The 25,020-nt window shown below is 37.9% G+C and overlaps 1 protein-coding gene across 1 annotated transcript in view; it reads left to right on the top strand.

Moving 5' to 3' along the window:
- The window catches only part of LOC145807212 (uncharacterized), a 36,406-nt gene extending 12,249 nt beyond the window's left edge, over nt 1-24,157 (top strand). The window contains exons 3-4 of the mRNA XM_082905156.1: nt 23,685-23,750; nt 23,934-24,157. Of these exons, the coding sequence (XP_082761282.1) occupies nt 23,685-23,750; nt 23,934-24,157 (290 nt within the window). The remainder of the gene's footprint in view (nt 1-23,684; nt 23,751-23,933) is intronic.
- Nucleotides 24,158-25,020: the final 863 nt, after the last annotated feature.

The following is a 25,020-nucleotide window of genomic DNA, read 5'->3' as shown; positions in this document are numbered from 1 at the left end:
CCAGTCTTCATCTGTGTGGGCAAGACATAAGTCATCATCTTCCCACCACATTCCGTCGGCAGCCAACAGACACCTGTCTGGCTCCGGTTTAGTTGCACTCGCAGTACTTCCTGTCCACATGCTCGCAGCATTCTCTATCTTCGTGCACACAGCACTTTCAGTCCCCTCAGGGCCCTTAGCTTTCCTAATTCTCTCGGCATCCTCAAACTTTTCTCGTTCCAGCTGCATCAGTACAGCTGTTTGTTCAACAATTCCCGTATCCATAATGCCCATGTCTCGAGCGGAATTCTTAGCACCGGCGCTCTCCGGCAATACAACTTGACTTCTGGCCATTCCGGCCACAGCTGATACCTCTGCCCCTGCCGGGCTCTGTTCTGGTTGGGCTTCCCCCACTTCATCTGGTTGATCCTCGAGCCATCCAGTGGCCTCTGCCGATTCCTCATAGTCGAACCAGTTGATTGCCGAATCCCCCGGTTCCTGGTCATTGAAAATTTGCAGGTTGGCAAAGTCCTCCTCTACGGCTGTCAGATTATCTGCCCTTAGCCCAGATCCATCTCCCTGGATCATGCGCAGCTCTCCTGTCTCTGGCAATTCTACACCTAGCCCAATTCGGCTCGTTGATAGGATGTACTCGCTTGGATCATAGGCTCCCCCAGCAAAACTCTGTCCAGCCCCAGATTCAACAATCTCATTCTCTCCCGAAATTTGCCCTGCCCCATCTTCGACGGTTACCACCACCGGCTTTGGTTGGGCTTTGGAGATGTCCACCATGCACAAGAAGTCAGTGCAATCGGGGAGGAACACCTCCGGCTTGGGTAGGTGGATGGGAGTAATATAGATGCTAGGATCGTAAGACACGACCCCAGTCTGGATAAAATTGATTCTATTGGGAGGGGGAGCTTGGTTATGTGGTGGGAGAGGGTTGGTTGTGACATTGGGTTTATTAGGAGGTGCGATCACCTGTTTGTCAATAAGATCTTGGATCTCATGACGCAGTCTGAAACAACGGTCGGTGTCGTGACCGTGTTGTTGGTGATACGCGCAGTACTTTGCTGGGTCATGAGAGGGAGGGAGTGGATTCGGTAGTGGCTTCGGCTCCAGGGGTTTCAAATGCTTTTTCCTCATCAATACCCCTAGAGCTTTGGACAGGGGCATATATAGTGGGGTAAAGGTTCTTTGGCCTCGCGGTTGGAATCTGTTGGTTTGTGTGTTGCTTCCGGACGCGTCGGAGAAGGGTATGGCGGCCATGGGCCTTGGAGGGGGAGGGGGAGTGGTGGTGACCATACTGATTTCCGAGGCTCTTGTATTTGCAGCGCCACTCGGGCCCGCATTGTTGTTACGGTTGAAAGTCCTCCTCGGTTGTTCCCTGTCGTGGTCAAACAGACCTTGTTTCATTGCATCTTCGATTTGCACCCCCATCTCGTGTAAATCCGCGAAAGTAGGAAAGGGGACTACAATCATTCTCTGCATCAACTTTGGATGGAGATTGCGCACAATCATCCGGATTTGATCTTTGTCGGTGGGCCTTAAAGTCATCATTGGCGCCTTTGCCCTCCATCGGATTACAAAGTCCGAGAAAGTTTCCTTGGGCTCTTGCCTTGTCGTTTCGAGATCACGAGTTGTGATCTCGATCTGAGTGTTGTACGAATATTGCGCGACAAAGGCCTCAGCCATTTCATCCCAATTCTTTTTCACTTCATCTTGTAACTTTGCGTACCAGTGGGCGGCCACACCCGACAAGGTTCAGCCGAATAGTGAAAGCTTCTGTGGTCGTGTTAGGCCCATTGGCCGCAAGATGTCTGCAAACAGTCGGAGATGGACCATGGGGTTGCCGGACCTGTCAAAGCGGTCGATTTGTGGCATTTTCAACCTATCGGGGAGTGTCACGGCCTCCTCGGTATATCCGTCTTCGATATCCGGCATAGCCTTGACCCCTTGGGATTTCTTGAAGAGCTTCTCAAGTTTGCTCAATTTCAGAGCTGTATGATCAACCTCGAACTCGAAGGGAGAGTCGGGGCGATTGGGTGCATGGACCTTGGACAGTTGTGGTGGAAGCGGGGGCGGAGCTGGCCCCGTTGGAAGATTCGTGTCCTCTTGTAAGTTTTGGATATTTGGCAGGGTATTCTGGGCATTTGGTGGGGTGTTTTGAACAGTAGGTGCCTGCTCAGGTAATGGAGCCCCTGCCGGAGGAGGGACTTGATGTGAAGCAGATGCAGCATTCTGCTGTTGCAGTCGGGTAATTAGCTCAGCCTGCTGGGTCATAATCTCGGCCTGTTGCTTGGCGAGTTCATCTCGGCGAACGGCATCCTACTGCATGGCCCGCATGGTTTCTTGCATTTGGCGCACCATCTCCTCAACTCCTGTTGGCGTTGCCATACTGTTTTGATCTATCTGAACTACTGGCAGGTCTGTCTCAATGGGGATCTCAATCCGACTGTCCACTGATGGGGGAAACCACTGTTTTGGTGATCTCTGTTCAGATACACTGCGCTTTTCCTGCTTTCTTCTGGTAACAGGGGGTAGAGAATGGAACACTGGCTGTCCGTCGATTAGATCCTCAGATCGATTGAGTCGACGACCTCGTGTCCAAAGTGCTTGGGGAATGCCTGCTGGGTTGGAAGCAATTGTGCTAGAACTGACCCTAGCAAAAGATAAATAAAGCGAAAAGGAAATAAATAAACAGATAAACGGACAGCATAACAGCTTAAAATAAAATGCATGACACACAGCCGGGCATAACAACACACAGTCAATAAGCTGAATACACACTGTCCTCAAACACTGATTATTATCCCTGTATTACTGTCCCCTAAAACAGAATCTGATACCCGCAGATAACTAATTCTCAAATACTGGCTAATGCCCGCAGGCCTGATACCCATAATACTGAACTGATGCCCGCAGGCCTGATGCCCAAACTCATATACTGAACTGATGCCCGCAGGCCTGATACTGACAATAATGAACTGATGCCCGCAGGCTTGATGCCTAAACTCATATACCGATATATGCATTCCTGTAGAGACGCACTCTAAAGCACATAACAGATAAGTGAGAGCCAAAACACCCCTATGTTGGGGTAGGGTTTCCCTGTCCTATTTTATCAGGAGCTAGGGTTTCACTACGCACGCAGCGGTTTCAAACAACCTAACGGGTAAGCAACCTGTCCTAGTTTGGAATGGTCACTATGGATCCGAATATGCACTAGGTCGAATGGTCAAAGAGGGTACCCCGGTAAAACCGGGGTTTGTGTTCCCATACTGGCAGAGCCCACAACCGGTCAGCCTTATGGTCATGCCTTGACAAGACAAGCCTCCGGCAAACCGTTCAGGAATAGCAGATGGCAAACACGGTGTCCTAGGCGCACCAATGCAAATGCAATGCAAAGAAAGACACAAGTGTAGTCAAAAACAGATATCATGAGTTCGAGTCAAGTTCTCTAAATCCCCAGCAGAGTCGCCAGAAACTGTAAAAAGCCCGCGGGGGACCTCGCTACAGCTCAGACTCGATTTGTAGTCACGGTTCTAAATCTGAACCAAAGAGTCCAAATCCGGCAAATCGTTTTGAGAAAACAGATTTTTGAAAGAAGTGCCAAACATGGACTGCTTTGCCAGATACAGAGTCGCCACCTAAATATTTTATTTTGGGAAATTTAGGAAACCCTGACTCAGTGCCAAAGGCCACATGTCCGTCATCACCAAAGTTGCCTCGGCTCGGGAACTTGGGTACGATTGGGGAAGGTCACTTCGTGAGCACCCCCGCTCGCCCGATCAAAGATCGGCCTCTACTAACCATGATATCTATTTTTGAAAACATTGTGTGTTCTTATTCCGGTTATTAGCCTAGGTTACTATGTGATGCGCACAGCATACAAGTATAGACTGAGTCGCCTGAATTGGAACAAAACATTTCATGTTCGCTTTTTTGAAAATGGTTTGCTACCCGCAGGTAGGCTTAAAATGCAGATTTTGCCACCCGCAGGTGGGCTTAGAAAAGATGGTTTTGCCACTATCTAGTGGGCTTAAAACTCACACTCAATGATTTATTCCAATCCAAGTAACCCAACCTTCACCCACAGGCATTCAGGCAGTTATATCATATAAGCACATAGCCTCATGGTAAGCATGCTATTCATGGCAGTCACTCACACGCATGTAAGGATGCTAAAGCATAAGGCTTACCGAGTACTCCAAGCCAAAAAAGAAGCTAATTAGAAATCTATGCATGAATCCTAAGTATACAGAAATGCCTAATGCAACACATGCAAAAATGCAACTATGGCAGGCTCGGCTATTCTAAACATGGCATATGAGATGCTACAACTATCATGTATTCAATTTAGATTTGAAAAATACAATGCAGTTAGTATGATGCGCCGAGCCCGGTGCATGCAATACAGATGAATGATGCAAACATGCTGTCATACTGTATGCTAATTAAAATATGCCCTAATCTAACCATCATAAGCAGATAAATAAAAGGGAAGAAAGACGTGGGGTTGGAAGACATACAACACACACACGCACACTTATTACAGTTGTGCCCTCGCGCAGAGGGTCTGAATAAATAATACAGTCCCGAATAAAAGAATATTACAGTCCAAATATTATACAAATTCCTAATTAATTAATGAATTAACTAAGAAAACTGTAAAACTGGCATGCAAGCCAGGGACTGCCTTGCTTCTGATGGATGATGCCTGTCCGGGTTGTCTTGCGCGGAAATCCACCGGGATGCCCCAATTAGCCTCTGTTTAGCAGTTATCCTTGGAAAACGCGCCAAATCCCGAAAAATTACTGATTTTTCATTTTGCTGCAACAGAGAGCAAGAAAGGGGCATAGCAATGTATTTTCACAGATATATGCATGTCTCGATCCTCGTGCCACCAATCACGCATACCGAGGCATGATGGCCGAGGAGTCGAAATGCACAATTCAATATAGGATGAATGCACATGAAAACACAGCTAAAACCTAACTCCATCATGGATAATCCGGAGTGTCGGTGACTGGGGAATTGAGATACATTCCGTCACTCGGAGTACGAAATGCACCTCGTTTCCCGTGCCCGGGCTAACTCCTATTCCGAACACGATGCAATATGCATGACATGCATGAAATGCAACTAAGATACAATCCTAACATACACAATGCTATGGAATGACATGCCTCGAAATACGTGCACACGGCCACGTAAACTGAGAAAATGACAGAATGCGATCTAAGATACAACCTAGTATACACTATGCTGTAAAAATGAGATGCCTCGAAATGCGTGCACACGGGTACGCAAACCGAGAAAATGACAGAATGCGATCTAAGATACAACCTAGTATGCACTATGCTGTAAAAATGAGATGCCTCAAAATGCGTGCACACAGGCACGCAAACCGAGAAAATGACAGAATGCGATCTAAGATACAACCTAGTATGCACTATGTTGTAAAAATGAGATGCCTCGAAATGCGTGCACACAGGCACGCAAACTGAGAAAATGATAGACGCAATGTAAATGACATGGAAATATGATATGGGCTTACACTAACATGAGAGCGCCTCAGCCACACTCACATGAGAGGCCGATGGATGAAAATGAAGTGCCTCGAAATGCGTGCACACGGGCACGCAAACCGAGGCGATGACATACGCAATGCAATATGGCTAAAATGGCATGGAAAATGCAACATGGACTTATACTAACATGAGAGAGCCTCAGCCACACTCATATAAGAGGCCGGTGGATGAAAATGAAGTGCCTCGAAATGCGTGCACACGGGCACGCAAACCGAGGCGATGACATATGCAATGCAATGGCATGGAAATGATATGCAAACATGCTAATGGATTTTCAGCAATGAAATGTGGGGAAAAACAGTCCCGAAATGAGGCGAAAACACACCCGATGCATGAAATAGTCCCGAAATATGAATTTTGGCACCCGAAATGGCCTATAGCCATACCAAACATGCACAATATGGACATGCAATGAAAATATAGAAGCAAGGCAACCCCAAGATAAGCATTTTTCCAGTTCAAAACATGGCCAAATAACAAGCAAAAACAGTGCAAAACTAGCATGCAAGAAATGGCCCTAAACATGGGATTAAGAAGCAACTCACAGCTGCTGTCCTCAAACAGGTTAGGACCCTTCAACAAAGTTGAAGAGGGGCCCAAAATATGATGTTTTTCCAGAACTGTAAAAACCCCAAAAACAAACACAGGTATGGCTGCACTCCCATGCAAGAAAAAGGGTCAAAAAGTGGCCAAAGAGGCAAGTGGTATATGAAAAGCCCAAACTGAAAAATTCCCTTCTACAACATTGAAGAGGGACCAAAAATATGACTATTCACAGAACTGTAAAAACTCCAAAACAGTATACAAACATGCTAGAAATGCAATGCAAAATGAGGCTCAAAAGTGGCTATAACACAAAGTATGCAAAATACTCATCAAACAGCCAAATACCCTCGATTAAACATGAATAATGGGCCAAAATAAGACTATTTTTAGTACTGTAAAAAGGCCACAAACCGGAGCAAGATAGGCTAACAAATCATGCAAAAATGGGGATTAAAAGAGAGATATAACATGAAGTGCATAAAATATACCTCAAACCATGAAAGGCCCTTAATGAAACATGAAGAATGGGCCAAAATAAGAACTTTTCTAGCTCTGTAAAATGACCAAAAATGGAACCAAGATAGGCTGCCAAGTCATACAAGAATAGGGGACCAAAGATGGATATAAAGACAAGTGGTACATGGAGGTCCCAAACAAAGATGAGCCCTTCTTCAATGTTGAAGAGGGGCTCAAAATAAACCTACTTACAGTTCATGAGAAACTCCAAAATAGATCACACGTAGGTTAGAAAAAGCATGCAAAATATTGACATACAAAGAGGGTATTGAAGCAAGTGCAAGATGGAGGGCTCAAACAGGGTTGAGCCCTTAATGAGACATGATAATAAGCTCAAAAAAATGACCTTTTCAGTTTTGGTCGGAGCTCAAAACAGTAAGTATAATGGCTAGACGAATGGTGCAAAAATGAACTAGAAAAGAGGGAAAATGGACTCACCCTTGAAGATCAATACTTTTGTTGCTTCTTGGACCAAATTTGTTGCCTCTTAGCTCCTAGAATTCCTCCCCTTGCTGCTGGAATGGAGTGGTGGTGGTAGAGCTTGGTGGTGATAAAGAAAATGACGTGAAACTTGGGTGTTTTTGAGAAAATGAGAGAGATAGAGGGATATTAGTGTATCAAGGCTTGAAGACAATTTTTCTAACCCTTGTATGCAATGTTGCCAACTGATTATATGGACAAAAAAGGGGGAGTAAAGGAGGGGCAAAAGGTGGGGGAAAATAGGCAAGTTTTCCCCCCACAAAATATCCCCCGGATTGGGATATTTTCTGGGGGATAAAGCTATACAGCTGTAAAGTGAACAGTGTGAGGATCATGGCCGGCCAGGTATTTTTGTTTCAGGTGGCCGGCCGGCCACACCCCCTAGCCGGCCGGCTAGGGGTCAAAAGGGTCAAGTTGGTTTAGTGGCCGGCCACCACATAATGGTGTCCTCCCATGTGCCCTCAACACAACCCTGTGGTTAAAAGTCCAAGAAAGTGGCTCAAGGGTGTTCAACATTGGCCCGGAAGGAGGGGTTCAAAAGGGTCAAGCAACATTAGTGGCCGGCCACCAACTTTTAGGGTCCTCCCATGTGTGTACATCACAAATATGTGGTTCAAAGTTCAAGAAAGTGGGCCCAAGGTGTTCAACATTAGCCCGGAAGGAGGGGTTCAAAAGGGTCAAGTGACATTAGTGGCCGGCCACCAACTTTTAGGGTCCTCCCATGTGTGTACATCACAAATATGTGGTTCAAAGTTCAAGAAAGTGGGCCCAAGGTGTTCAACATTAGCCCGGAAGTGTGAAAAACGGGCATCGGAGGGCGTCGGGGGATATATAACTGGTTGCTGCAACAATTACTGGCCTCCCACCCTTCTACGGCCTTCCCAGTGATAAAACAGAGGTACCTGCCAAAAATGAACGAAAATCGTTGCAAAACGAATGTTCGGGGGCCAAAACGCACAGTTCGGGGTCCCGAAAATGAGCTGTTAAGCACCGAAAGTGGCATTCGGCCACTAAGTGGGTTTCTCAGACCCCAGTGTCCCTCAAAAGGGAGAAAATAAGATGTATGCCAAAATCAGAGCAAATGGAGATGGTTAAGCGGTCCCGAACCGAGGCACACGGCTAACGGTCCCGAAAAATCGAAAACCAGACTCCGAAATGGGCAAAATGGCCTATGGCCACAAAATGTAGCCCACGGCCACTGAGAGATGGTCTACTGGACCTCTGCCTCCCCTCAGGAAAAGAAACAAAGAAAACCGAGCCTGGTTCGCAAACCGAGGCAAAGCACAAAAGAGGGTTCGGAAGTCCGGAGGCAGGGCTCACGGCCGCAACTCTGAAACTTCTGAATGAGCACATCATGCAACATCACCAAGCGCTCAATCAGTGACGTCTGAGTCTTAAGGTCGGTCAAAAATGGGGTGTCTACACCTAGCTGGTCCTCTCCAATAGCATTAATGCTGAGGAAGTCCGGTAATATGTCTACCGGCTTTGGCTAATCCACAACCACGAGATATAAGCTGGGGTCGTACTCCTTTGCAAGAGAGACCCCTTTCTCTATGACTCGGGTGTCAGATAAGCCCTTCTTTAGTGCACTCTCTTTCTTCTCCGTTTTTACTGCCACAGGTTTGGGTTGGGTTCGTGGTGTTAAATCCATCATGCACATGTCCATGCCTTTTGGAATAATCACCTTTGGCTTGGGTAGATGGGATGGGGTAATGTATACGCTAGGGTTAAATGATGGCGGTAGTGTATGTATTTGGTTAATGTTTCTAGATGGGAGGACTTTGTGTAGACACCCCATTTTTGACCGTCCTCGAGACTTGGACATCATCATTTGAACACTCAATGAATTTGTATGCTCGTGTTCGTTTTGAGTGCCCGAAGGTCTTGGCCGGGCGCCTCGTCTTTGAGCCTTCAAACCTTATATGCTTTGTGCTTGGTTGTGGACCAGGAGCTTGTTGTTTCAAGTCTAGAGGAGAGGGTGGCTTGTCGGCTAGCCCCATAGCCTATCGGCCATGACTTGTGCCTGCCGGCCATCAGTGATGGCCGGTCGGGTATGTTGTTGGCCAGTTGGCCACCAGTGGTGGCCGACAACCATTTTTCTCATTTTTTAGATATTTGTTTGCCTTGTTCACTGAAGTGCATCTCTATACACGTGTATGGTAGGATGATTTCAAGCTTCAACCTTGATTTTGTATATATGGGGGGTGCTCTCCCCAATTTGGAGGGGTTAGAAAATTTGGATCAAAATTCTCCCTCTCTCTCTAGAATTCTCTCTCTCTCTCTCTCTCTCTCTCTCTCTCTCTTCTTGTTTTGTGCTTTGTAGTTAGTTTTCTCTACACTTTTGCACACTAACCCTTAACCAAACTTGACCACTGTAGAGCTGAGGTCCCTTGGAGCTTAGTTTGACCTTTGGAAGGAGATTTGAGCTTAAAATTGTGGTTGTTTTGTGCTGTGCTTCAAAGGTAGAGAGGCATTCTCCACTCTATCCTCAAATTCCTGCGCAAGCATGCAGCCGATTGTCGTGTCGGTTACTGACAGATATAAAATCAATGGCTTCCTCGGCTCTGGTAGTGACAACACGGGCGGGTTCTGAAGGTATTGTTTGATTTGCTTAAAAGTAACCTGGCATCGGTCATCCCATTGGAATTTCGTTCCTTTCTTCAGGAGACCAAAAAGTGGTTCACAAGTCAAGGTTAATTTTGCAATAAACCATCTTATGAATTACACTTTACCTAGAAAGCGGCGCACCTCATTTTCAGTCCTTGGTGGTGGCATTTCTAAAATGACCTTAATCTTGGAAGGATCAACCTCAATTGTGACAACCCTCACCTCTGATTAGCGCTAAATTGTGATTAAGCATGATAAGCAATTGATCGAGATGAAATCCAGAATTGATTGCATGAGTGTGTTGTTTTAAATGCATTTCTATCTGTTTGATTACTGAATGATCTGTTCGTGTTTTAATTTCGAATTGCGAATTGAAAACCTTATCGGCGACCGATTCAGAAATTGATTAGTGTTATATGCTAATTAGGATTTATAGGATTTTATGGTAGGTTTAATTAAAATTTAATTTGGAATGATTAAATTAGAATAAATAAAGTTAAATTACATTAGCTTGAGTTATTACGATTTCGCCATTGAGTGGGTTTATACCTTGTTGCACACCTCATTCACAAATTGACTTATCTTTTCATCTTTTTGACCCAAAAATGTGAGAGAGTTAGAGAGTTGGAAGAAAAGTTGATTCAAAAAGAGATTAGCTTGGAAAATTAGAGGAAGTGAAGAGAATTTGCAAAATTGAGCTAACATACTTGGAATTCAAGACTTAAGGTAGGAATCTCACCCTCTTAATCAAGAATTTGAGATGTTACATGCATGGTTCATGGAAAATTGGTGATTAGAATCAAAATGTAACGCCCCAACTTCCAGGCCGTTAATAAATCAAATCAACCTCAAATTTATAATCGCAGATAACTCGTAATCCCAAATATACAAATCGTCTCCATAAATAATTAACTCAAATGTCTCCAAAACATAAATAATACAAATCTCCAAAATAATATATAGTTGTGGACTAAAAAAAAAAAAAACTCCAACTCAAATAATCTCTTTAGATGCTGCAACTCCAATCGCCACTAAATTTGCTCCACGCCTGAAAAATAAATTAATTCGGGAAGTATACAATACAACAGGAATAATAAGGCTCGGATAGAAAATAAATCAACAGAGATCCAACAATTACACAACCGACTAGATTCGATAATCAAACAATTTACCAAATTGCACAAACAAGTCAACTCGACATATAATAATTTATCTAGAACCAAATACCGGGTCCTACTCGGTACATGACCAGTGACTGGCCTCACCCCCCTCACCCAAGCACAACCGCTTATCCGGGCTATTGGTACGGAGCATATTGGCAAAGTCCACTCGATCCATGTACGGAGCATTTCCACGTCATTTAGCCAAACAAATCAACATTTCCAACACAGAATAACTACACAGAGTTCATCAAATGACTAGGGTAATCAAATGAATCAACAACAAATAATTCCACAGGATTTGTCAAACGATCAGAATAATCAAGAGGAGTACAAATTTATGGGAATTAAAAATAAACTCTTTGCAAAGAGAATTTAGGGAAGCATATTGTATACCACCGAATTACCTCAAATCAATCTCCTCCGTCTCCAACACTTGAATCTCGATCTTTCTCCATGAATCTCCAAAGTGGCATAAGGTATGTAAGATTCTACAACTCTCTTCCTTTACGAAAATGCTTACACTCACTCTATGCACTCTTAATCTAAACTCAAAATTTCTATAATTTAAGAGAGAACAAAATGAGAGAGATAGAGATATGGATGGACCAAGAAGAAGAATGATAGAAATCAATTTATAGGCAAGGATGCTTGGGACAAAAGAAAAGGAAAAATAATAAAATAAAGTTTACTTGGTGGGCAAGAAAGGGGTGTACGTGGTACTTTTGCTTCTACAATGCCATGATTACAAGCCTTGAGAATTGATCCCTCATGCTCTCCTACGTTTGCCAGCTATGGGGAAGAGAAATGGAGAACATTTTATTCAATATATGTGTACTATGGACATATTCCCAATGTATATATATAGAATTGGTACGTACCAAGGCCATCATTGCTCCAAGATTTCAAGGGATTTGTTTGTACTAAAGCACAATGATTATAGCCTAGGAGCTATGATAGCTAGCCATGTGCTCAAGATTTGGGGAGATTTTCCTATTTATTTTGTGTACAAATTTCATAGATATTGTGTACAAAAAGATTTGAGGAATAAGAGGTACAAATATATATATATACAATGGTACTAACTTGGGGTCAAAGAAAAGAAATTTACTTGGTGCCCAAGAATAATGAAAAAAAAAATAATAGAAAACAAAGGAGATGAATAATAATGAGGTGGAGAGAAAAAGAGATAAAATAAATGGAGAAAATAAGTTAGATTCTCATCTAAATATCTCACCACCAAACTACCACCAATACCTCTCACTAAAATATTTATACCTCAAAAATACGGGGTTTCACACAAGAATTAGCTCAAATTGTTGATTTATGAGTGAATTCATGCATGCATGTCCATATCATAGAGTTTGAAGTAATTTTTTCATGAAATTCTTACATGCATGTTTATATTCTAGTTGTGATCCAAGAATTCACCATGTTTTAGAGTTCAATCTTGCATTTGATCATGTTTTAGAGCATTAGAGTTCTTGAGAACTCATGCATGTTATGTTCTTGCATTGTTCTTCAAGTTTCATTCAAAATTGTGTTCTATTGTCACACATTTGGGCTTGATTTTATAAAATGATCTTTGAAACATGTTGTATTATGGGTTTCTAAGTGTTTTCCAGAAAATTGGCCCAGAAAAATCGAGTTTGAAGCTTTAAGAGTTGAGTTTTGTGCTTGAGAATCAATCTAGAAATTCCAGATTTTTGATCCACACTCGAGCGAAGGACTTTATGCTCGAGCGTACACTCTGAGTACATGCACTTCCGCTCGAGCGTCGATAGTCACGCTCGAGCGTGAAATGCATATGCCCAGAAGTTCATGTGTTTTGTAGTCCGCTCGAGCGAGGTAATCCGCGCTCGAGCGAGGGTTTGAGTCTCACGCTCAATCGTGGGTCGAGCGTCCATCGAGTGTGAATAGCGTGCAACCAGTACTTTTCTTGAGTTTGTAGTCCACTCGAGCAAGAGAAGTCACGCTCGAGGGGAGCTTCTTTGTCTGCATGTCCGCTCAAGTGGCGAAAGCCACGCTCGAGCGAGACCCCTGTTTTCAGCAAATTTTGAAAAGTGTTTTAAAGTGCAATTTTTGCATCCTCATTCCATCCTAGGCATTTCTAGGCCATGTTTAAGGCATCTTATTGAGGATAATGTTATAGAACCACACCAAGCCATATAGGGACTAAGTTATTAATCCCAAGTGTGTAACTTAGTGTGTGTTCATTCTGCAACTGTGTAGGGTTGGCACCCGAGGACACTGACTAGCCTGTCTATAGCCTAGTAATCTGTGAGTAACAATGTTGTAAAGATACGTTCAACTATAATTACTTCTAAACAACTAACTGTACTGCTTTCTGAAATGATATTGTTTACTGAATGAATGTTTGTCCTATTTGTAAACTGTACTCGTGGCATCCATAGCAACTTACTATTACTGTACTGTTACTGCTACTGCTAGAGAGATCTTTGTCAGTTCCAATGTTTGGAACTACTACTGTTTACTATTTACTGTTTGATGGCCATCAACTGACTGCTCGGTCTATTAAGAACTACTGTACTGTTTTGCTATTGGACGTACCATGTATGACTGTTATGATTCCTAAATGACTGATATGGCATGAAATATGAGCCACTGATTGAATAACTGATTTACTGATGCAAACGACTGTTTTAATTAATGAAAGGATATTCATTCTTAACCCCTTTACACAGTTGTTATTCACTGGGCTTTAGCTCACTGTTTATATATGTATGTAGGTGGCCAGGCACCGGACTGAAGCTAGGAGTGTCAAGTTAAGCTCTCGTTTTGTCAAGCCAGCCGTTGTGCCTCACTTCGAGGTTCCAAGTCTGTTCAAGCCAAAGCTTTTTGCGGTGTCTCAGATTCACCCTTTTGTCTCTGTTTTGTAACAAATGTTTAAGATTTTTGACTGTACAGTTGTGGTGAAGGGATTGGATCCCTAACCTGTATGTTACGCATATCCGATATGTATATATGTTTTGGTTATGAATGTGGCTTTGTTCATAAAAGTCTTTTTGCATTCAAATTTTCACAGCTCATTAGACATCTTTTATTTACTGATTTGCTTCCGCCAGCCCCTTACTCTGTATTGTTGTTGTTACTGTTAAGCAGGCCTTTGGTAATCACGGATTACTGGCCGGTTACGATGCTAAACCCTTAGGGGCGGGTTTGGGTCGTTACATCAATACCCCTCTGTGTAATCAAGAACCCCAGCATTTTCCCTATTGTAACACCAAAAGTGCATTTCTGTGGGTTTAGCCTCAACCGATATTCTCTAATCCGTTGGAAAAATTTCTTCAAGACGGTGTAGTGGCCCTCTCTTTCCTTGGACTTGATAATCAGGCGAAGAAGAATAAAGAAAGGAAAAAAAGACCTTGGAAGAGGGAGGCTAGAGAGAGAAGAAGACAAGAATATAAGTTTTGGTGGAAGTGGGGGACCAGTGGACCCAGAGGGGGCTTATTTATAAAGAAATTAGTGAAAGGGTGCCAATGCGTCTCCCCAGGACCATTATGACCCATCACTCAAACACACTTTTTCAGAGTCATCATGACCTTACAAAGAGCCGACACAACTTTTGACCCAACCGATGTAACCCCAGGGTTACTTGCTGACATCATGCGCGCACGGGAAACAAGGGGCGTATCTCTCACACATGCAGGGGGCAAATGTAGAGGGTTAGAAATTAAGGTCTAAATTAAGTATGGGCCTAAGTGTTGAGGTCCCCCCTATTAGGCGACCAAGAATGAGTAAAGGAGCATGGGCTAAAGCCCAAGGGAAGTAGGCCAACAGTAGGCTGAAGAAGGTCCAACCCGCCGAAGATCCGAACAGACCCCACAAAGGAAAGTGTCTAAGTGAAGTTGCAGAGGCAACACTTACAGCGGTAAAGTTGCTGAGGCACTTTGCCTCAGCGCCACCATTCCTAGTATTATCGGTCCACCGCCATCTGAAGTTGCTGAGGGAAAGAGAAAATCAAAACAACTAAGTTGCAGAGGCAATACTTGCAGCAGTCAAGTTGTTGAGGCACTTTGCTAAGGCACTTTGCTGAGGCGCCGTCATTCCCAATATTGTCGGTTCCGTTGCCATCTGAAGTTGTTGAGGGAAAGAGAAAACCGAAGCAACTAAGTTACAGAGGCAACACTTGCAACGACCAAGTAACGGAGGTATTTTTTCAGTGTCGCCATCTCTAATACTATCGGTACTGCCATCTAAACTTGTCGCGGGAAATGACTGCCGCAGCAACTAACTTGCGGAGGGAACACCCCGCCAAGGTGATAGCAACCTTTGAGAGAAGCTTTCCATTCACAAGTAGAGGCTGATGTTTGGTGCTGATAACAGGCCCCAAGGCATTACTGGCCTACGACTGATGGCAAGCCCCCAAAGTCATTTCTAACTCAACGCTGATAGTAGGCCCCGAGGCTCACTAGCTTGGAGCTGATAGCTAGCCCCAAAGCTTACTGGTTGAGACCGATAACAGGCCTAGAGATACTAGTATACTACGGTGATCCCGTGAAGATAGGAGCAGGGTAACCCAAGTGTAAGGCACTCCCTTTCTATTACCCAGGTCATGGACTTGCCTTAGTTGCATAGGCAGGACTAAGGAAGCCCCCTTAGGCTTTGTACTAAGGCACATCATGGCTGATAACAAGCTTGGTTGTAGCCTTTGCCCTAGAAACTAGGAGAGTTTGTGGTTAGGTGGCTAAGGGTGGAGGCTTCGCTGATGTGAACACGAAAATATGGCTGATAGCAAGCTATGAAGTCCTGAGAAAGCATGTATTGGCTAAATAGAACTGAGAAGACAAGTGCAGCAGCAAAGCTTACCGTTGCAAGTGCACTTGCTGAGGTTCGAGTTGAGAAGGAAAGGTGCAGTGGCAAACACTACCGCCGTAAGTGCACTTGCTGAGGCTCAAAAAGTAGTTACAACACCAAACACTCCCACGCAAGTGCACTTGCTGAGGCATCTGTGCCAAACAGATAGTACACAGTACATGCAGAAGGACACGTAACACCTTCAGCCTAATGGCTCAAGGAAGAATATTCCATGTGATCCTTAGGGACACATGTCTTCTCTCTATTTAGCCACTTGGTGTCCCTCTGGTACCAAGGAAAAGCCTATATATAGGACCCAATTTCTCAAGGTCCAGAGGAGGATTATTGGGGATTTGGGGGAGATAATGCCTATCTAATCATTGTTGGACCAGTAACATAGTTTTGCCTATCTAATCATTATTTGCCTATCTAATCATTATTTGTGCACTGCCATTCATCTCTTCTTGAGCTACCTGCTTCATCCTCACCTAGCTACTCATCCTCTAGTCATTCCACTACTGTTAGACCATTAACATAGTTTTGTCTATCTACTCACTACCCACATCGAACCTTCCCCTACAATCACTATTATAGATCATTTTTAATTTTTAATTTTTGAGTTTTTATATTGTTAATTGGTTTATATTAAAAAAAAATTAGAACTAATATACTAAACAAATAAATTAAACTAAATATGTATATAAAACAACTTTTTTTGGGTGAATATATATAAAACAACTTAACTCTAGCCCATAGGCCTAAGTTTTTTTATTGTGTTTTTGATTGAAAATGTATTAGACCATTTAATGGCTAGTACCTAAATCGCGATATTTGTACAATGGATAGCTTGAGCCAGAATGATTGCTTGGCCTATAGTTAGCATGGTTCAAATAAAAGGTAATGTATGTACTATATGTGAATTTAAAATTTTTTTTCCTCATTTGTTAATAGATTTATGCATAATCTACATTTCAAATAAGAATTTTACAAATTTTTAAGAGTTAATCACAAACTTTAGGAAGAAAAAAAAAAGGGCATGATACATTATAAATATGTATGACATAACCTTATTAATAAACTATTTTTATTAAAAATTATGTACTTAATTAAATAGCTTTTCTAGCATTTGAAAATTTAATATTTTCAAATAATTCTAGCATTTTTCACATTTAATATTTATGAATAAATTTATGTAATTTAAAATTTTTATACTTTATTAAAACTTTTAGCATTATAAAATCTAATCATTAGCCTATTTTTTAAGCAAAATTTTTTCATTCAAAATTTTAGCAAATGTTTATTTAGGAAAATTATCCACATGTTAGTGCACCATGTTCACGGTCATTATTAAATTTATGTAACTTAAGCCCTAACGTTAATGCGTCTTGTATTTCTTAAACTTTGTTTAATATTTGGCATGACCATATAATGGTCATAAATTGTAAGTAAAATTTTAAATTATTAACTTAAAATAAGTTGTAAATTTATTTGGTGCAGTGTATCTTTTGATAATCTATGTAACATTTTTATTGTGTAAATATTCATAATGCTTCAAAAGTTATTAGTAAGACGAAATATATGAGACTCTTATGTTCATATATATTCAAGGGTTTCAAATAAGTTTTAAAAAAATGTTACAAATTGTAGTTTAAAAAACCTCTATTTTTTAGTCAAATAAGCTATAAAAACATCAAATAAATTATAATTTAAAATTACAACCAAATAAACTTAGTCATACAATATAATATAATATAGTATAAAATATAATAAGTATAACATTATTCAAGAAAAAATGCACCAACTATAAAATCTAAAAATTTTAAAAATTAAAAAATAAAAATTTTGAAATATAAAATCATAGAAATTACAAAACATAAATGCATAAGTAATATTATAACCATATGCATTCTCTAGAAGAAGCAGAAACTTACAATGAAAATTTGTTACTGGCTATATTGCAAAATATGCATATTTCTCAATAGTTTCTGTCATCCATATTAATGCACTTGATAAATATGGATTTTAAACCATTGAACCACGACCGAAAAGATTGGAGATTTATTTTATAAAAATACACTTAGATTAAATAAGCATGCAATAAAATTTTAAAATTTAACATAATTGTTAGATGCATAATAAAAATAAGGATACGGGAGACTAAAGATTAAAAATTGATCTTTATAAAAAAAAATAAAAAATAAACTTACAGTAAAAAAATTTATCAATTAAATTCTTCACAATTACTCCCATCGCCAACACTTACAACACTTGATGAACTCCGACTCTAATTTGACTTGAATCTAATGAGTGCAAGAGAGAAGATTTTATGGGAGATGTGAATTACTTCTCATAATTTGTGATACACAATTTTAAATTTTTAAAATTTATCTAGTGTTCTTTCCTTTTCAAAGTTATAAATTATGAGAAAATTAGATTTTTTTTTTAATGGTTAAATGGCGCACTTTTGAATTTTGAAAATGGTTTTTCCTTTTAAATTTCATAAATCATTAGATAGTTATATTTTTATTGTTGAAAAAGTGTTACCCAATAGAATGTTTTTTAATTTTTAATAATAAATAAAAATTAATCAAGAAATTAAGTATGTGGGTTTGGAAATAAATAAAAATATAAATAATTTTGATTTTTTTAAATGTAATTTTAAAAGTTTACTATATTGAATTTTGAAAGGAGCATCATTATAATTTTTGAAAAAGATTTCTACGGCTTTATTTGGGATATGGGTTGACTTTTTGGCTTTTTTGTTATTAGCTTAGGGCTAAAAAATCTCGTTTGGGATAGGATTTTTGGCTTTTTTAACTTTTGTGAGAAAACAAATAAAATGATTATGGTTTAAACATGACATTTTGTTTTATTAGGCTAAAAAGCTTATTTTATCTTTTTGTGACTATTTTAACCCCAACCCACCCCCAAAACTTCTCAAACGACTGCTATATTAGTTGTAGCATAGATAACGTGACCATTGAAAATATTTTTATAATTTTTAGATTTTATTGAATTGTTTATCATATTACATAATTTTAAATCTTGAAATGAAAAAAATATATATTTAAAAATCATAAATTATGGAATAATTAGAGTTTTTTTATGATTATAATTAGATTTAGTGAATTGCTTCCATAATAGTGGCATACAAATTTAAATTTTAAAATAATTAAGCATACTTTGTTTTTAGAAGTCGTAATTTATGGAATATTAGAGTTTAATTTTTATGGTTAAATTTAGGGATGGCAATGGGGGTTCATGGGGTGGATATTAATTTCCCATCCCCATTCCTCTATAATAAATTTTTCCCATTCTCCATTCCCCATTCCCCATGGGTACCACCCTCCCCATATCTTAATGGGTTTGGATTTTCCCCAACCCACTTTAATCCCCATTTTTATTTTATTTTTATTTTTTATATTTAATGTTAACAATCACTTTTATTTATTTATTTATTTATTTAAGGTTCACAACAAAAGCTAAATATACATTCAAAATTTTTTTTTAATATATTTAATGTTAACAACTTTTTTTTTTTTTAAAGGTTTACAACAAAAACTAATTATACATTCAATCTTTTTTCTTTCTTTTTTAATATATTTAATGTTAACAACATTTTTTTTTTAAGGTTCACAACAAAAGCTAAATATACCTTCAATTTTTTTTTCTTTTTTTTTAATATATTTAATGTTAAAAACTTTTTTTTTTTTAAGGTTCACAACAAAAGCTAAATATACCTTCAATCTTTTTTCTTTCTTTTTTAATATATTTAATGTTAACAACTTTTTTTTTTTTAAGGTTCACAACAAAAGCTAAATATACCTTCAATCTTTTTTCTTTCTTTTTTAATATATTTAATGTTAACAACTTATTTTTTATATTTTTTTTAAGGTTCACAACAAAAGCTAAATATACATTCAATCTTATTTTATTTTATTTGGTTCAACAACAAAATCAAATACACATTAATTAATTAATTAAAAAAGTTTGTTTTATAATAATCAAATATATAATTTTGAGACAATCAACTAAGTTTTAGTAATTAAAAAAAATGTGGAAGAACGTGGAAGATTAAAAAAAAAATTACAACCATCTCTCTCTCTCTCACTCTCACTCTCTCCCCTACATGTTATAAGAACATGTTTACAATGTTATAAGAGCCTGTTTGAAGAAATAAAATGTGAAAGAACCTGTTTGAAGAAAGTGTTATAAGACCCACGTCAAATTGCATCAGGGCATAAACAAGGAATTGTTTGTTGATCTCTTAGCCACGGACATTTTAGACATTAAACCATCTTTCTCTTAGCAAATTTGAGCCATTCATTTTAATTTATCCAAAATCTAATTATACCTTTTAACAAATCTGAACCATTCATTTTAAGATATCTATGCCTTACCACACCCAATCCATTCTCCATCTTCTTCCTTTAGTCCCCCACGAATTTTGTTGGTTGTTACTTTTACAAAACAAAAAATGTTTTTTCAATTAAATTTTTATTTATTTCACAACACCATCACCACTATTCTCACCTTCACTATCACGCTACCATCACCATAGCCACTACTATCATCACTACCGCCATCACCCCACCACTATGTCACAATCTCTACTTTCACCTTCGTTCCATCACCACCACCACCACCACCAAATATAAAAAAAAATATTTTTAATTTTTTTTTATAAAAAATATTTTTCATTAAAAAATATTTTCTATCTAAATAAATGAAGCATAACATTGGGAAACAAGCTGATTTCAGTTAAATCTGTTCATAACTAAGAAAAATACTTTTATTTTTAAAAAAAATTATTTAGTAAGATTTTGTATCCCCTTTTTGTTTTTCCAGCAAATAAATCTTTGTATCCATCATTTCTAACCAATCACGACTCATGCTTGTTTCGATTCTCTACAATTTCCTTATTTTCAAATATATTTATATATATATATATATATATATGTACATATTGTATAAATTGTGTGATAACATGAAACAAATAGATTCATACTCGTTAATTGAAATTTCAGAACAAGCAAACCATTCTGAAAAGTACAATACATAACAAAATAAAATAACATAGAAAAGTAAACCGAAACCTACACTAGACAGTGTCCTTAATTTTTTTAAATAAATTAAAAAAATTCTAGATATGCATAAAATTTGACAAGAATAATGTGATAATGTTAATTAATGTGTATTTAATTTTAATGTTGAGCCAAATAAAATAAAATAAGATTGTATACTTAGCTTTGGTTGTGAATCTTAAAAAAAAAAAAAAAAGGTTGTGAACCTTAAAAAATTAAAAAAATAAAACAAAAGAAAAAAGATTGAATGTATATTTAGTTTTGGTTGTGAATCTTAAAAATTAAAAAAAAATGGTTGTGAACCTTAAAAATAAAAATAATAATAAAAAAAGATTGGAGGCATATTTAGTTTTGGTTATGGATCTTAAAAAAAAAAAAAAAGAGTTTTTTGTGAACCTGAAAAAAAAAATAAATAAAAGAAAAAAGATTAAATGTATATTTAGTTTTGATTGTGAATCTTAAAAAAAAAATTAAAAAAAAAGTTTTTTGTGAACCTGAAAAAAAAATAAATAAAAGAAAAAAAATTGAATGTATATTTAGTTTTGATTGTGAATCTTAAAAAAATAAATAAATAAAACATATGAGGAAATTAGTGGGTACCCATCCCCAACCCATCCCCAGTGGATATTTAAAGAATATCACCTACCCTACCTAATGGATAAGAAAAAAGAGAAAAACTCATGTATTTGGGTTGGGTCTCCATGAATACCCACACGATAGGTTATCCATTGCCATCCCTAGTTAAATTAGAGTTAATTTTTTTTAAAATAAAAAATAATTAGATTTTAGTGAATTGCTTTCATATATAGTGGCAAATAAATTTAAATTAATGAATAGTTGAGCATACCTTTCTTTTAAAAATCATAATTTATAGAATATTTAGAGTTTTATTATTATGATTAAATGAGAGTTTAACCAATAATTTTTTTTATTATTTAAGAATGAAAAAAACATAAAATTTAATTTAAGAGTTGAAACACCCAGTAACCTTCTCATTAAAAACCTCTGTTTTACGTACATAATATATAGATAGATTCATCTGGAAGATGTGAACTTGCAAACCCATGTAATCACCAGAGGAGAGAGTAGATCGAGTCGGTAACTTGTGCACACAATTGTCAATGTTGACTCGGTTGCAGCAATCAATTTGGTTCCATGTTTCCATCCCATAATCACTCATTCATCCCCAAATACCATAAAATTATAATTATATAAAATTATCAATAAATTTTAATAATTAAATTTAAATCTTATCACATCCTATTAAAAATAAATTTTAATAAAATCGTCGCTACAAATAATTTTTTGTGACTATTTTTTTTACGGATGTATCTAAAAATTGACAATTAATAACTCTTTTTTATCACGATTTTTATAAATTGTCACTAAAACTTACAGTTAGTGACGTTTTTCTGTGAGAAATTTTTTAAACTGTCGTTGAAAGTTAAAAATTGATGACTTTTTTATGACGATTTTTTTAAACTGTCACTAAAACTTGTAATTAGTAACATTTTTTATGATAAAATTTTTAAATTATCACTAAAATTTAACAATTAGTAGTATTTTTTAATAGTATTTAATAAAAAAACATTATTAATTTTTAGGGAATTTTTTTTTAAGGTCCCTAGTATTAAGATTTTATAGCATAAAAGACACTAAATATTTTCATAATGTCTATGGTCCCTCAACTTTGATCTAGAGAAAATTCGATCGAGAGAATTTTTCTGGACAAATCACAGAGAAAATTTCAAATTTCTCTGGACACATTACAGAGAAAATCTCACCAGATAATTTCTCTGGATTCAACCTAGAGAAATTTTCCTCTCCACCCCGGAGACATTTACACAATCCCAAAGAAAATCTCCTCCAACCAGAGAAATTCACTTGTGTTGTCTGCAGTTTGATGGCTTCAGTGATTTGATTCAACATTATTCTTATACTACAAAAAGAGACTTACTCTAATAACCATGTTTATGTCTATATTCATAATAAATTCAACATACAAAGCAATTCTTGGAATTTCTTTGGGTTCAAGACTTTGAACATTCAAATTTCTCTGGACTAATATCAATTTTTTTTGAATCTCTAAACTAAAATCAAAAACCCTTGAACCTTTTTCAAATTTCTCTGGACTAATATTCAAATTTCTCTAGATCTCTGGACTAATATCAAAAACCCTTGAATCTTTCACAAATTTCTCTGGATTAATATTCAAATTTCTCTGGACTAATATCAAATTTCTCTAGATCAATATTCAAATCTCTCTATCTATCTAGAGAAAATTGAACACCACAGAAAAACTTAAACAAGGCAGAGAAAATTAACCAAACTAGAGAAATTTTAGCACAAATTTCTCACATAGAGTATTGAAAAAGGTTTAACAGCAAGGTGGTTTTGTTTTCACTACCCTGAGATTATAAGGAAGGGTTCCTAATAACAAAAAGTTAAATAAGGAAGAATTTCTGTAAACTTGCACTTTTAGTAGCTTATGATCATAATAAACAAATTGAAAAACTAGCGAAACTACCTTGTTATTTCTTACATCTTCAATGATATCCTCAAGCAGATCAATTCTACAAACTTGCCCAGATCATACTTGAACATGGATCTGAAAGTACAACATTCCACTTGGATTTGGATCCAAACTTCTTTTAAAAGTTTTCTTTTTTTGAACATTAAGGAAATAGCAATAGATAAATAACTTAATACACTAATTTAGAAAAAGTCTCTCTAAATGTATTTCTCTTTTCAAAACCAGAGGCATTTTTCATAGAAGCCACTGCCTTAGCCCATTCCTGAGTTTTTGCTCTCGTCACAACTCACCATTGATGAAGATCAACTTATCATCAATAGTGCCTTTTTTTTACATTCTGATGACTGTTTGAATGCTTTTCTGCTAGAAGATATGAAGGTGGTTGTTATTGTTCGCATCGCTCCCAAGCCTCGAGATCGATATCACATTCCAGGTAATCTACACCTGCTATTGCCAGAGCTTCAATAGACATTGTTTATAGTTACAGAGTTACACTGTATTTGTAAGAATTAATGTATGAAAATATCAAAGACACCATAAAGGGGGGAGATTTATATCTGGATTTAATATCTAATCGTGATTGTTCTTAATGGCTTTCTTCATGGACCATAGTAAGGAGAAGGAGATGTGATGGGATCGAGGGATCAACGCTCTGAAGAAGCTTCAAGAGTGGTCGAAGATCGTCACCGAGCGACGGTGGACGATCTTCATACGGCGGTTCAATCGGAGCAAGAGTGGCCAAGGAGTTATTGGCATAGGGCTTCTTGGATTGATCGAGCTGGATCGATGAGAGAGATAGAAAGAGAAGAGCAGCGAAGAAAGAGAAGAGATGAGGCGTGAGTCTGAGTAAGAGAAGAGAGAGAGAGAGGTGAAGGTTTGAAGCCATAAGGTATACCAAATTTCTCTGTAATACAAGGGTGTGGGGTTGAGGGATCTTAGACATCATAAAATAATATTTTGGATCTCTTCCATTACTAAAAATGGAACAGAGACCTTAGACTAATTTTCCCTAATTTTTACAAAACCTATTAAATAATAAATTCAACTATTAAGACTTGCGTATAAGCTCTCAAATAAAAACAAAGAAACCATGACTAATTCCTCTCAGCTCAAAACAAAATTATCCACTCTCACTAGCCACGGAATTTATTCGGTGCTGTTGTAGCACAATGTGAAGTAAATCATGTAATATTCCACACCACTTATGTATACAGTTAACCCAGACAACTCTTCTTACTCTACCATCAAGTAATTTATGTAAGAAAAATGCCTTATAACTTGAGAAATGAGGGTTCGAATGGCCTGAATTAGTATTTACTGTACGACCGACTGGACGATCACTCAGACAATTGGGTGAAACACTTGTCTATCGCGGTTGTTACCTTGTCGATCGCGGCTGTCAATTTTCTCGCCGGATGACCGACAAGATAAATTTCGAGTCATTCGAGCCAAACTTAAATTCAAGCTACGGAACAGTGTTATTTACGTAACCTGTAATATTCTAGTTCTCGAATTCAGAGTTCAGGCTTTAAGCCAATTGCTCATTCGATGCTGATTATTAACACAATACATTATCAACAATAATAATAGCACAAATTACATCAGTAATTCTTATAATTTGATTCTTGTATTATTTTGACTCTTATATTTTTAATTAGCTTAATTTTGACATTTAATTTTAAATTTGGTATGAATTAAGTCCA

The sequence above is a fragment of the Camellia sinensis genome, chromosome 14 (genome assembly GCF_055761805.1).
Source record: "Camellia sinensis isolate YWXY chromosome 14, ASM5576180v1, whole genome shotgun sequence".
Lineage (NCBI taxonomy): Eukaryota > Viridiplantae > Streptophyta > Magnoliopsida > Ericales > Theaceae > Camellia > Camellia sinensis.
Note: the sequence above shows the minus strand (reverse complement) of the source record. Positions and strands in the feature narration are given on the sequence as shown.